Genomic DNA, 15,274 nt, shown 5'->3' on the forward strand with positions numbered 1-15,274 from the left:
GCTGGTCAAAACCTCTCTAGGCTACCTCTGAAGTGAACAAAACTGAAGAGACATTGATTGCAGTGAGACCTGCTGCCTTGGGATGAAGGGTCCTCCAATCAGAACAGCTCCACAAAAGCCCAAATAGAGCCAAATCTATTAGCTCACAAACGGTATTTATCCAGATGAATACGCCAACATTTGGCTCTAGCTTTTGTAAATGTGAAACTGTGCCATTTTTTTTCCCGTTTATATGATCCTGAATATTTAAGTGGTTTTAGAGTCATTCTTTGGTCAGATAAAAACAAAGGTGAAGACGTAATTTGGGGATCTGGGCGAAGTGAAAGGATGTTTTCCTGAAATTTTATACACCAAACCATCAATGACCCAAAAAGAGTGGTGTGTAATGATTAACATGTGGACTGGAAAGTGGAAACTAATAAAAAACATACAGTAGTTGACAAGGCAGCATTTTAGTTTGGCTAACATACACAGTTCCAGTGAGGGAGAGGTGGGCCCCTCATCAACGTACACACAAACAACAGTGTATTCTGCTGCCAGGAGAGCGCTGATCTCCTTCAACAATCAGCACTTCACATTTGGCAGAGGGATGCAGGGGGAATAAGACACACACACACAAACACACACACACGGTGAAGTGTGGCTTTCAGCTGCGCGCAACAGTGTTAGCAACAAAACAAATGTTTTTCGGGATATGCAATGCTAATAAACTCGGGAGGACGGCAGATTTCTGCATCCTTTTCATCATGGAGCTCTTTAAAAACAGCCAAGGTCCTCTGTCAGTCACACACAGTGAGCAGCACGCCCTTTGAAGTCTCACTCTCTCCTCTCTTAGATGTCCCTCATTTCCATTCTCCGATGCAAAAATTATTTGTATTAATGGTGGACTAATGCATGCACAGCAGAGGTCCGTGTGTGTGCGTGTGTGTGTGTTGCAGAGGGAGGTGGGAATTAGAGGAGGCAGATGCATGGACAAGCACAATGAAAGAGGAAAAGGAAGCATACACACACACAAAGCCTTTGAGGTTTCTGAGCACCTCTCTAAAACCTTCTGTCTTCTCTGGAGCACATTGTACCCAAGAGAATGGATGTGGATAAAACAGAAACAGCTCCAAGCAGAAGGAAAGAAGAATGAAGCTCTAGATATGTGTGGAGCAAAAAATAAAATCAAGAAGTCACAGAAAATGTTCACTGCTGTTTTTTTGGTTTGGTTTGTTTTGGTTTTTTTTTGAATATGTGAACATAAAATCCAGATGTAAATCAATTACACAACCCAGCTCCCACTCTTTCTTAAACGTGAGCAACCTACCGTTCATGAGCGCGTAGGTGAGGATCATGACCGAGTTGTTGAGATGTCGGTTCTCCTCTCTGACCACGCTGAGCGTCGCTCTCTTCTCCTGCTCCGACGACTCTCGAGACGTGATGCCAGACGACAGGTAGATGATCACCATGTCTGTCGCTGAAGGAGCACACACAGCACATATTAGTTCACATCAATTAAAAGCACAGGAGAGTCGATGATGCTGTGAAAAGCTGTGCAACAGAAGCTGGAACTGATCACCGAGGTAACAAGCACATAATTCAATTATATAGTAGTTCATCATAGCCTCGTAAACCGGCCTCTCGCGGAAGTGCATTTCATTTCATTCCGAGGGAGAGTCTGGCCTCATCCCCATTCTAAGCGTTTGGACTGAAACCCTCAGGAGGCCGAGCCAATCAGCGTCGTCCGCTGTGATTGACACAGCACGTTGGCCAATCAGGGACCGACTGGTGCAAAGCCCCGTCACTACACCAACTTGCTGATTGGCTGAATGGGGTTGTCTGTAAACGCTAATACCAAAGATATTAAACCGTCTTTGCTACTACTCCCGCCCAGCTCCCGCCCAGCCCAAACGCTTAGAGGGGGGATGAGGCCAGACTCTCCCGAGAAATGAAATGAAATGCATTTCCGCGAGAGGCTGGTTTACGAGGCTAAGTTCATCAGGGTTGTTCTTACTGGTGCCCTGCTTGCTGAGGCTGGTGGTGTTGCGGAGCAGCTGGAAGGCCTTCTGGAAGCCCGACGCGTGCTGTGTGGCTCCATCGGATGCCTTGATGTTGGAGATGAAGGTGCTCATCTTCCTCTTGGTCTCGCTGGTGGCTGGAGACAACAGACTCTTATAGCACTGGTCCAGAGAGCAGGAGCGAACCGTCTCCGCCACCGACAGAATGGAAATCTGTTGAGAAGACAAGTCAGTGAGGTGAACACTAATGTCACTAATACTGCAAATACACAACGATTGATGTCCCTTTCTCTAACCTTGTCATGTTCATCTACGGCGTTAAGGATGACGAGTGCAGAGTCTCTGGCGATCTGAAGCTGGGTGTCGGTTACAGACGCTCCATGGTCGACCATCACCACGATGTGTTTCGACTGGGGACGCACTGCAGCCACGTACACGGGCCTGCAGGAGCACACACACACACACACACACACACAAATACACACAAACATGCACAGCCAGGTCAGACGCTGGTCTAGAAAGAAATGCAGCCCTCAGCTTGAGATAATGTCAACATGAACTGTGAAAGGATTTTGTGCAGAGATGATAAAATGCTAAAATAACATGAAAAACAAACAGACTCAAGTGCATTTACATCGGAAACAAACAATGTAGATTTCTATAAACTACTTCTATAAGCTGAGGGTGTTTATCGAAGGCAGCAACCTGACTCTACCACCGAGTCATGAATCTGCTGACAAAACAGAACTTCTTCGCCTTTCTCTTTCTCTTTCTCCTCCTCGCTCCTCATCTTCTTCCCCTGATAACTTTAGTCTGAGGTGTCTCTCCTCATCTAGCCTGAACTCTGCTGCACCTTCCCCAAGAGATTCTCCTCCCTTCATTGTTATTTTTGGTTGAGATTTGATGCTCTCTGTGCTTCACTTTGTCATTGCAGAGATTTCTTTTTCTTTTCTCTTTCCTATTTTTTTTTAAATCCAGCACCAACAACAATATAGGACGTCTTCAAGGCTCAAAAGTTACAGCTCAACTTTTCACTTCATCCCCATGTATTTTTGAATTATGACATCAGCTTTTCAGGCTTTATAGGCTGAAAACGGAGGAAATGTTAAAAAGAAAAAATCTTATTGTTATCTTTTTATGAGAAAAGGTGAACGATGGCTGAATATAAAAACAGGATGTCCAGCTTTTGGTTTGAATAATTACAGGTCTAAATCTATTATTTTGAGGTTATACGAGAATAGTTTCTATACTTGGTGCCCATCACTCTTTATACCCCTCTGTACCCCACCATGCTGATAATACATGTACAGAGGGTAGGGGGGGTCAGCACCTCTGTGTGTGTGGTCTGCTGGACAAGGAGACAGTAACACAGGCTGGAGAAAGGAGAGCACTGTATTAACAAAGCCTCATTCACACTTGAAGCAAGCCAGGCAACGTAATTTCTCTCATGGCCTCACGCCAGCTCACTGACTCGAACGGCATGAAAAAAAAATCCAATGGACATGATTTTTTTTCTTAAAAGGCAGCAGAGAGACAAAGATATCGGAAAAAAGGGGACAAGAAAGAAAGAGATGTCTTTCAGACGTGGCCGTTGGAAAAAAAAAAAGAAGAAAAAAACCCACAACACTGAAGGTGTCAAATTCCAGGGGGCTTTAGTGGTATATAGCCACATTCCTGCCAAGGGCATGTGTGTCAGGGTGTGTGGGGGCAGCATGCCATCAACATGCCCTCTGGGCCACCCCACAGCAACTGACAGAGGAGGGGGGAGGAGGGGGAGCAAGGAGGGGGAGAAGGAGGCAGGAATGGGTTTAACCTCAGCCAGTCTGTACTGGTTGCAGATTTGTATTCTTGTTCTTGCCCTGAGAAAGTAAGTTGGTGAATCTCAGCGAATTAGAAGCAAAACATCTTAGTTCTATGAATTGGAAAATGTGTTTCTGGACAATATTGGGGTCTTTTCAATTCACTTTCCTTGTTAGTAGCGATTCAAATGCCCATGTTAATGGTCAAAATTTAGAAAATATTAGATTTATTTCTTGGACTCACCAGCTGATGACCTAGTGTCTTAAATGTGATATCAAATATGATATAGTGAATATTCCTGCTCTAATTCACTGATATGTAGGGGCACATATAATAATGATGTAATAATAATGAATAACAATGTTTATAAGCAAATGTATCATTTTATAAAAATAAAAAAAATGGTGGCTGTCAGATCATGGCAGAGGCGCTGGGAGGGAGGGAAGGAGGGGGAAAATGTTTCAAGGAAGACTTGAAAGATAAACCCAAGCCACCATGGAAAAGTTATGTATAACGTTTTAAGTCAAAGAGATAATTCATAAATAAATAAATAAATAAATAAAACAGAGGAGAGAGGAGAGTTTGTTGGAGACCTGCTGCGGTGCTCGTAGCTGCCTTTACACTGGAACTTATGGGCGGGGAAGACGGTGAAGATGCCCTCCTCTGAGCTGAAGTACTGCCACTTTATCCCCGGGTTAGACTTCAAGTTGTCTGCCAACACTGTAGAAGGAAAAGACACAGAGAGAAGGAAAAATTAAACAACTGATCACAATGTGTTGGAAAAGGATAGATAGATAGATAGATAGATAGATAGATAGATAGATAGATAGATAGATAGATAGATAGATAGATAGATAGATAGATAGATAGATAGATAGATAGATAGATAGATAGATAGATAGATAGATAGATAGATAGATAGATAGATAGATAGATAGATAGATAGATAGATAGATAGATAGATAGATAGATAGATAGATAGATAGATAGATAGATAGATAGATAGATAGATAGATAGATAGATAGATAGATAGATAGATAGATAGATAGATAGATAGATAGATAGATAGATAGATAGATAGATAGATAGATAGATAGATAGATAGATAGATAGATAGATAGATAGATAGATAGATAGATAGATAGATAGATAGATAGATAGATAGATAGATAGATAGATAGATAGATAGATAGATAGATAGATAGATAGATAGATAGATAGATAGATAGATAGATAGATAGATAGATGGATAGATAGATGGATAGATAGATAGATAGATAGATAGATAGATAGATAGATAGATAGATAGATAGATACAACAACAACAACAATTTTATTTATATAGCACATTTCATGCGACAAGCGCAAACTCAATGTGCTTTCACAAAAATAGAACAACATTACAGCTCGTAAAATATGTATAGAAAAAACACAATAAGAAAACAATAAGAAGAAAGTGTTGCAGATTAAAATCAATTTAAAAACTAAGAAACTTGTTAGGAAAGAGGGAAATATTGCAAATTAAAGAAAAACAACAATTAAAAACTAAAAGCTTGTGAAAAAAGAAATGTTTTTAGTCTGCTTTTAAAAGAAGATACGAGATAAGAAGAGTAGGACCATAATGACTGAAGGCACCATGAGCTGAGTTTGAGTGTATTCTTGGAATAGTGAGTAGACCTTTACTTGATGATCTCAGGGATCTGTCTGGTGTGTACTCAGTGAGCATGTCAGAGATGTAGGGAGGGAGATAGATGAGAATGGCAGAAAACAGACCAGTCGTCTGTTTTCTACTGAGGAGTTTAGGACTTAAAGTGTTTCTCTATCTCAGGTTTAACCTCCTCCAGGAGGGAGACCTCTCCCTCACAGGTTCACAGGTCAACTGTGAGTCCTGTGTGAATACGAGTGTGAGACAGAAAGTTCTCACATGGCAAGGTGAGAAAAATAAACACACTGTATCTTCATGTACTGTAACATGTTGTCCATGCTTTTTACTGTGTTAATGTTTTTAGACAGTTTGACTTGACTGAACTTGGTGTGGAATATGATATTAAATGCTGTGATGCGACAGAAATAGAAAATGTGGCTGCTGCACCTAATGTTGGGTATGTCCAGTTAAAATGGCAGTTTAATGCTTTATGTTGAATTTGTGAACATGCAGTTGGTGTCAGCTCGTCTGACCATAGATGTGAACATTTGCAGGCTAGTCAGTTGCTTGGTCCTCAGCAAACACTTTGCAAAAGTGCGCTGCATTCGTGCCCAACCAGGTCTCTCGGCTGATTGTGTATGCAACTGTGCAGCCACTAACATTTGCTTTGTATTTTTGTCCAAACAAACAGTAAAACATGTTTTAGTGGAAAGCCGCCGGCCGCACACACAAACTTTCCCACTCAAACATTTGCGCATTGTTTTCCATTTCTGGCTGCGCTGCAAACCCACTGCAGGTGTAAACAAGCCTGCCCATTCAGACATGACAAGGAATCAAAAACATCCCTTTCTGGCTGGACAGAAAGCACACACATGTAAATGCATTTCCCCTCTAACACCTCTCACAGAATAAATTAACTTCAAGAGGAAAAAAGAAGTTTGACCTGTTCAGCCCCTGGGAAGTGTACAGTACATCTCATTCATTTGGATACCGGATTTTGATCCGTGTGGCATGACTGTGACTGCGGGGCAAGCTGAAATAACAGCCTTATAATATAAACTCACTGCTGAGACACCGAGCCTGAGTATTTGCTCAATACTAACAGGCAGATTTTTTTTTTTTTTTTACTGGGTCACAGAGTAAACAGTATCTTCACAGAGATCCCATCACAAAGCCAGCAACTTCCTTTCCGCTCACTGCAACACAAAACGGCCTTTCACAAAGAGATGGAGGGGGGGAGGGAGAGGGAGAGGGAGCGGGGGAGGTGGGGGGGGGAGTTCGGGAGACACAAATAGAAACTTTGGGCCTTTAACCAGGCTGAAAGAGACACAGAGAGGAAAGAAACAGACTGCAGGCCTCATTAAAATAAACAGTGATGCAGCTGTTACAATAACGTTATTAATACACAGGGATGCAGACCAGGAATGGAAAATCCATTCACTTTTTTCCCCCCAGAATTCATGATATACCAAATTAACAATCTTGGACGATGTGGCAGAAATTCTGTTAGGATACAGGAGGTGGAAACATCAAGCAACATGGCTGTAACAGAAGTGAAAAAAAAAAATCTGATACATGCCTCTGTTTTGTGTCATTACTGAAATCCTGTTAAACGACCACTTCCTTTAGTTCGAGGTGAATCTGGTCTCGTTTTCAGGCCAGTAAACTCTTTTCAGAGAGAAAGTTTGGTTTGATTTCACCACATTATTCTAACTTCTAACATCTCCTTTCTTCTAATAAACCATTCTTTGTGGTTCCTGCAGTTCATTAGCAGTTGAATGCATTCAAATGCTTTTGCTAATTAGATGACTATTTGATATGACTCAGATGGGGATTTTCATGACCTGGAACAGGATATCAAATACCTTGTTAATTAAGTCTACACTCTTTACCTGACACGCTTTATTTGCCATTCTTGCACGCCAGCCAGTTAGAAATAATCCCAAAATGTGTTTCTTGGCTTGCGATCACGGTGAATTAATCACCTTTTGCAACCCTCGAACGATACGACGAGCCAAAGAAAATCGAAAAGTCAAACAGTCAAGTGACGTTAAACATCTAAGAGAAATGAAGCATTTACTGTACACTTGCGATATAGATAAATTACAGAACAACTGTGAAATCATCCAACTGCCAAAAATTATAAACTGTACCAAAAAAAAAAAAAAAAAGCACCTCTGGCTACACATACTTGGCAAAGAACAACTTGTTTTTTTGAGACACGGCAGGTTCTTGCACACCATGCTCGCTCATCATATATTTTCCTTGCCCGGTGACTCCATCCATCTCGGGGGGCTCACATAAACAGGAACCACTCAGTTGTGTTGACAGTGGAAGAAGGGCTCTGTATACATCTGTCAGGCCACGGTGCTCCACTCTGCCACCAATGTTTAGATCCTCCCAGAAACAAGACAGACAAGCCAAGAAATAAGACCCAAATTTCCTCCAGCCTCACTGCTCGCGACTGTCCGCAAATGACTTACTTGATGAATCTGTATTTACATCCAAACATAAACGCACCAATGTGCCACTTTAACTGTTGCATGCTGTGGAGAATCATTAAGATCATGTAGAAACATAAGAGCTGCGTACTCAAAGAGCCACAAAGTGTATTTTCATTTTGAAGTTGGAAAATATAAGCATGTTCCTACATACAGGGATGTTAAAGGGATAGTTCAACATTTTGGCAAATTGGCCCATTGCCATAATCCCTATAGTCATAGCAGTAGGTTTGTTACCTTTAATTGTCGGTGCGAGCTATTTTTAGAACGGCGGAGCAGAGCCACGAGCTGCTCAGAGCTACGCTACGGAGGCTAATGGGATTTCTTGGTTTCCCTCATCAAACTCATCAAATACACAATCCAACAACTCCACAACGCTCTGGTGGACAAGTTGTGACCTGCACATTCACCACGCTATGAGATAATAACGGAACGTTATGAGACGGAATTGTTTTCAAGGTAAATTCATGCAAAACCGCTGATGCGCATTCCCGTCGGGGGCAGTTTTTCAGCAAGCAGTCTCTGCATTTAAAAAACTTGGTCTCGTAAAGTTCTGTTATTATCTGAGCAGTTCACGGCTCTGCTCCGCCGTTCTAAAAATAACTTGCACCGACAATTAAAGGTAATGAATCTACTGCTATGACTATAGGGATTATGGCCAATTTGCCAAAATGTTGAACTATCCCTTTAAGTTCACTGAAGAGAAGCAATGCATCCTTCAAGAATCATTCAAGATGTGAGGGTTGAAGATGGAGAGAAGATTGGATGAAGAACAGCAAACAGAGTCTCAAAAAACATCAACAAGTCAGAGAAATTGCTCGGGAAATAAGATGGAAAAAAAATGGATGGAAGAGAGAAGATGGATCAAACTGCTCCTCCAATCTCACAGCACTCAACCCCTCTCATCTTTCATCTACCTGTCTTTTCACTCCCACCTGCTGGTATCACCACTGATGCCTCCCACATTCACCATCTCTCTCCCATCTTCCCCTTCCTCCTCCCCCTCTCCAAAACAGGCAAAATGGAAGATGAGAGGAGCGAGGATGGAAGGAATACACTGCTGTCTTGATACAATTACTCCATTTCAATCAGCTCTCACCCCTCCTTTCTTCCTCTTCATTCATCATTCTCTCCCTCTCAATTATCCCTCACTCCCTCACCCGCTCCCCCCCTCCCCTCTGCGGCTGCTTGTTTAGACTGGGCCGAGACAAATGGGAGAGAATGAATACGCTGGGAGCATGGGGGTCAAGGAGGGCTGAGTGTGAGGTGCAGGGAGAGGAGAGGGGAGGCGGAGGGGTAACTTGAACTCGCCGTGACTGGCCCGTTAGGAAAATAAAACCCCGCCGATGGTGACATGTTATGAATGGCGGTCATTATGAATGGTTTGCAAAGAGACGAGCAGGCTGGGATATCTGGATGAAATAGGAGGTGGTGGTGGTGGAGGGAGGAGGGGGGGATGAGGGGCAGCGATGGGATGACAGAGGAAGAACAAATGCCAATGGAGGTTTCCTGGAAAAGGCGGAAGGTGATGGGTGGGGCTGATCAAAATATCCAGTGTGCAACAGGCAAGCAGAGGGTCCAACATGAAGTATTCAGTATGACCTCATCTAAAGGCAAAAGGGTCTATTATTGATTTGAGTGAAAAATTTCCAACTGACTACCAACAGTAAAGCATATTATGTTTGTGTGTGTGTGTGTGTGTGTGTGTGTGTGTGTGTGTCAGTCCTCAATAGCTGATTCATAAATCATCAGTAGCAACATCATCACTGGCAAAAACATATGATGACTGCATCCCTATTAAAAGCAATAATAATAACCTTGAGGGGCTGAGAGTTACCTGACAAGACGTGCTAAAGGGAAACAGCCCGCATTATGCAGTTAAGAAGAAATGTGTTAGTGAAGTGTGAAGATTTTTATCTTGCTCTGGCTGGTAGAAGTGGTTATACGGCATTCTTCAACTGTGACTGTCTTTAAAGTTGGTATTGGAAATGTACATTTTCGAAAAAACATCCAAGCATTTAGCAGAATTATTTTGAATTAATTCAGTGATACAATTGCAAATTCCATGAGAAAATTTTGGAAGTTATTTTACAATGCATGCTGGAATAAATCTCAAACAGCATCGTGGGTATGAGCATTTAGTACGGGCTGACAGTTCTTCTCTGGGAAGCAGGAGGAGCACGCAGCAAACCAAAGTCATGGCAAGAGAACACAAAAAGCAGCAGGGGAAAGTTGGCCTTTGCCTGGTTTTGACTCAGTTCGGCCCATTTTCCTCCTAATCAAATGCAGACTGACATATGTGGTGCAGACACATGTGGGTTTTACATGGTTATACGCTGCTATGTGCTTGTACAACCTGGGGTCTCGATAAAATGGATTGTGGGAGCAGTGAGAACACCATCAAAATGTTTTCCACAGCTCTTACTCATATGATTTGTTAGGGGCAAACTGAGGTTACATACGTACATATACGGTAAAGACTGATGCAGTTTCTATTTGAAGTGAAGTGAAGACTGAAATAAAAAAAGGACTAACAAAGCGCTTCACAACAGGATGTTAAAAACCTACACTACCTGATTGCAACGGCAGACATGAGTTCAAAGTCAAACCAGAGTGCATTTGATCTCAGGCTATAAAAAAACATTGTAAATCAAAGGGTGAAAAAATAGAGGAGGAACAGAGAGTTAAGGGAAAGACAGTGAGAGAGAGAGAGAGAGGGGGGGGGGGGGAGCACAGCTCATTATTTCTGTCTTAGATCTATGTCCTTTTCTTTTTTAACATTCAGAAGATCAGAGAGATAGAAAAGATAATACTCATTCTTCATCTAACTGGGTTGCCATAGCAATTCCATGTTAAATTATTACGAATTGTGCACAGATCATTGTCAAAAAATTGGATGGCAAAGTTTGAAGAGTGTAACAGTGCGCATCCCTGTTTCATTTGTTAAAGTAGGTCAATTCAGATAATAGAAAATTCTTTGTGCTTGTAAGGTGTGTGTGGGTTTGTGTCCGTGTGTGTATATTTAATTGTGTGTGTGTGTGAATGACAAACCTGAGTTGAGGTCTCTTCCAGGGTTGAAAGCTCGGCTGTTGACGGTGGGGGAAAGCCTATCGCAGCAGATGGTCTTGGAGACGTTGGTATTGAAGTTTCCATCAAACCTAAAAACGCACACACACAAACGAGAGGCGAGATTTGAGAAATTTATAGAGCGCGTCCAACTCATTTGTTGGTGTAGCAGCTTTTTTTTCCTTCTTCTCTCTCTCTTTTTTTTTTACCTTTCTTTCAGCACTAACAGATTTACTGCTCCTTCTGCTTTATGTCCAATAAAACTAAACACGCAGGTTTACACATACCTCCGACTTCATGGTTAATGTTCATGTTTAAACCAAATAAATAGATAAATAAATAAAACATTTTGACTGACATCCACATGATTTACACAAATAGTTTGGAAATCTATATGATGGTGTTTATCCAGTGAGAGCAAACATCTGTTGAAACGCACAAACCACTGCTCGTTTCATTCTAGCTAAACTGTAAACTCGCTGCCTATATCATCTGCTGCCCAGTCGTCAAATTAAAGTCAAAGTTATGGCCGCTGAATAATATTTTCCATGGAAAACTGCCTGAATTCCGCTTTTCTCCCAACAAAGCTAATACCCAGTTCCCTGAATACATCTGAATGTGATTGTAGCAGTGGCTGCCTGCTTAATTCACTGATTGAAATCATCTGTCACGGAGCCTCGACTTGTATTGTCACATCTCTGTCAATTTTTCCCACTCATTCCCCAAGTGCTACTTCCAACTGAACGTTACACCGACGGCGGACGATTTTGTAGTCAAATTATTGTTTGCTAGTGAGTCACTGTTTTCCCAGTGGTTATGGTGATGATTATGGCAATCTTGATTATAATATCAACATCAGCTCTGGTTGTTCCCTGCCTCAGCACGATGCTAAAGACAAGACAGCGATAAGATGGAGACAATGATGAAATAGACACAGATGAGAAGACATATAGTAAATAACTCATGTTCTGAAGACATATTTTCTTCGCAATATGTTCACAGCTGCGATCAGCGAGAGTAACTCCTTCAGACATTTACATCATCCCAATCAGCAGCAGCCAATACAATACATGGCTGTTTTTTTCTGCTTCTGCATGTGTGGAATTTTCATTTATTATTGTGTTTTTATGAGCCACAGATTTTGGGCCTTCCACCAAATGGTTACTCCTCATCAACCAGGCTGAAAGCAGCTGATTTACATAGATGCAATTAAATAACTTCAGAAAGAAGAAGACACTCATATGTGGGTCAGTGCATTTTGAGAAACAGACACTCTCTAATCATTATCAGAGCGATAGATGGACACAAAGAAGAGGGGAAAACGCAGAGAGGAGTGTGGCTTTCGATTGATATGGATCTGTGATGCAAAAGCCCATTTAAAAAAAAAAAATTAACAGGGGAGGCAGCAACACACATGTCGGAAAAATAAGGACGACCCACTTTTGATATTGGCAGGGACTGGGTGTAGTTATAATGCGCTGCTTTGTGAAAATCCTTTGGAACAACTGCCATAAAAAGGCTAATTCAGGACAGGAAATGAGTCATCCTGCTCAGTTATTAATGTTTGCATCACTGTACACAGCTATGGAGAAAACAAATTCACACAAATTACAGTTGCTTTTTTCTTAATCTGTTTGATGCAACCTGTTCGACTACCCGGCCTAACATTCGGTATTATATCCTATGTTAGATAAAGATTACATTGAATCCTCAGACAATATCTTCTCCCACGTTCTTTCTCTTGTGTTTTAGATAATGATGATTCCTGAGGACATGTCTCTGATGGCGCTTACACACTTGCAAAAGTTTTGACGTAAAGAGTATCAGAAATATTGCCTCCATCTGCAATCAGGATGAGCTAATGATGAACGAATGTAACGGCTGAAATGTCGTGCTAGTCCCACCAGAGCAGCTCGCCTCATCTGTAATTGGTCGTGTGTTGTGTTGTGGTGTGGTGTGAAAGAATAGGCTACTGCTTTGTCCTTGAGCATACACACGGCCAAAAGTGTTAAAGAGGTGCCAAGCAATGAGATCTGTGCCGCAATCAGCAGCACGTCTTTAACACACCAAGTTTCTGCAAACACATCCACACATGACATATCCGTTTTCAGTAATTAGTTTGAGTGTTAAGCAACAGAATAAGCAGTGTTAATTTAAAACGTCTTTCCTGTGTGTGTGCATATGCGGCGGTGATGATGATGATGATGATGATGATGATGATGGCAAAGCACGTTTTCCAGAGCCTTCATCTCTGGAGTTAAGCGCTGACAACAGGGGGAGGTAGGTATGCAGAGCAGAGGAGCAGCCTGTTCTGCACTGCACCAACCCTGGGTGCTTTGATCCTTCCATCCCTCCAACTAGACCGCCCCTCCCACCTCCACCTCCACCTCCACCACTTCTCTGGCTTAGCAACACTCAGACACGTGTGCACATAACCACACACACACACACACATTGCACACCTATCTCTGTGGTGAGGCGTCACTGACATAATTCTGTCCCTATCCCCTTTACCTCAACCAAATGGCCATTTCCACGTCTGGTATTTTGGTCGCCACAGAGCCATCAGACCTCAAAAATACAGAAGGTTCCTGGTTTTCGGACCCCACAAATATATTAAGACAAAACCACACACACACACACACACACACACACACACTCTCTCTCTCTCTACACCCTCTTTTGGCTCCCTCTGCTTGCAGACCTGGCACTCGCCCGTTTTGATTGACAGTTGCTGTGATGTACAGGCTGCGTTTGAACTTCACTCGTTTAGAGCCCCATAAGGCCAAAGTCATTACTATTCTCCTTCAACCCACTTTGCATAGAAGGGCTGGGCAGGACGCTCAGCAAAATGTGTGCCAGATAAAAAATACATTTGCAGGCACTTTGAATTCCACATCAAAAAACATATGAGAAAGAAAGAGAGAGGGAGGGAGAGAAAGCGAGAAAGAGAGAGAGAGTGAGAGAGGGGGGAGGGCTTCTATTCTGATCAGGCATCTTAATGAGGGCAGAAAAATCTGCTTTGCAAAAAAAGACTGGACTCGCCACACACACAACTAGCACCAATACAAACTGGATTCGATTTAAAAATTAAAAATAATTCTATTGACAAAAACTGTCTTATTTACTTATCCATGAATGTTATAAACGCAATGTGTGACGCTTTAAATAATTCCTCCATTGAATGTGCATATTAATAATGTATTGTAGGAATGCTTGCTGTATTACCATATTTCCCAGAAGGGGAGTAATTAAAAATGGTCCTGAAGACAATTCAACAGCAAGCGCAAGACCTGTGACTGTCTTTTAAGGAACATTCAAACTCAAATTTATTCATCTTTCTTTGAATATTGACTTAAAATTGACATTTTTCTCTGCTTTTAACCACAAAAGAAGAACAAATGCGTGCAGTGTATCCAATCTAAGAAACCACAGGTGGTCTTTTGCTAGAGGAAAAAATGTTTGGTTTTTTTTTTTCCAATTTTGGAAAATACAAATCTTTAGGTTCAGAAACTAGAGAAACGACATGGAGTCCTGTGTCTTATTGCACAGAGTGAAAATAGGCAGACACCTCTAAATAAGGCAGCACCTGTCATGTTCAGCACCAGGCATTCACTGTTTATATAAAATCTATTATATTAAGCTGCACCCCTGCTGCAGGAACCATGTATATCCACAAAGGAGGCAATCACACGCCATTCAAAAAGCCCAGTGAGTACAATTACCTTGAAGAGGCTTGCTGTTGTGCGAGCTCCAACGTCAAGAGTAATACCATTTCTAATGTGTTTGCAATCCCTCGGTGAATAGCAGCAGTGACGCCGGCAACATGCTAGCTGGAGGATGAAGAGTGCTTAAAGGAGGCCTCTCATATACCTGGCTCTATCCAAACAGATTTCATTGTTATATCAATATGCAGAGTGGATTTTGGAAGCCTGTCTGGTGTCCAGCTGCTCTTCAGAGGGCGTCTGGGGCTTAAAGCGAGAAGTCCACTCAAACGAAGGGAAACGCAGGATCAAACGCTCGATTCTGGCCTTTCACGTGGACTTATATTAAAATGAGTGTTTTCAACTTCTTCATCTCTGCTGCAGCCTCTCAAATGGAGAAAATATTAACAGTGCATTTTAAATTCATACAATCCAAGTCAAGACAGAAGAAGGACGATTTTTCACTGTAAAATCGCTGAACTGAATTGCACTGTATACAAACGGGTATATGGTTCAGCTCTCTTGCCATTGCTAGAGCTGTGCACTTCTAATATACT

The 15,274-nt window shown here is 41.9% G+C and overlaps 1 protein-coding gene across 1 annotated transcript in view; it reads right to left on the reverse strand.

The window, feature by feature from the left end:
- The window catches only part of cachd1 (cache domain containing 1), an 83,445-nt gene that overhangs the window by 25,476 nt on the left and 42,695 nt on the right, over positions 1-15,274 (reverse strand). Inside the window, exons 4-8 of the mRNA XM_085774880.1 lie at positions 10,999-11,105; positions 4,394-4,520; positions 2,297-2,441; positions 1,997-2,213; positions 1,310-1,459 (exon numbers count right to left, since the gene is read on the reverse strand). Of these exons, the coding sequence (XP_085631006.1) occupies positions 1,310-1,459; positions 1,997-2,213; positions 2,297-2,441; positions 4,394-4,520; positions 10,999-11,105 (746 nt within the window). The remainder of the gene's footprint in view (positions 1-1,309; positions 1,460-1,996; positions 2,214-2,296; positions 2,442-4,393; positions 4,521-10,998; positions 11,106-15,274) is intronic.

This window comes from Trachurus japonicus, chromosome 4, assembly GCF_045865225.1.
Source record: "Trachurus japonicus isolate A0001 chromosome 4, Traja_1.0".
Classification (NCBI taxonomy): Eukaryota; Metazoa; Chordata; class Actinopteri; order Carangiformes; family Carangidae; genus Trachurus; species Trachurus japonicus.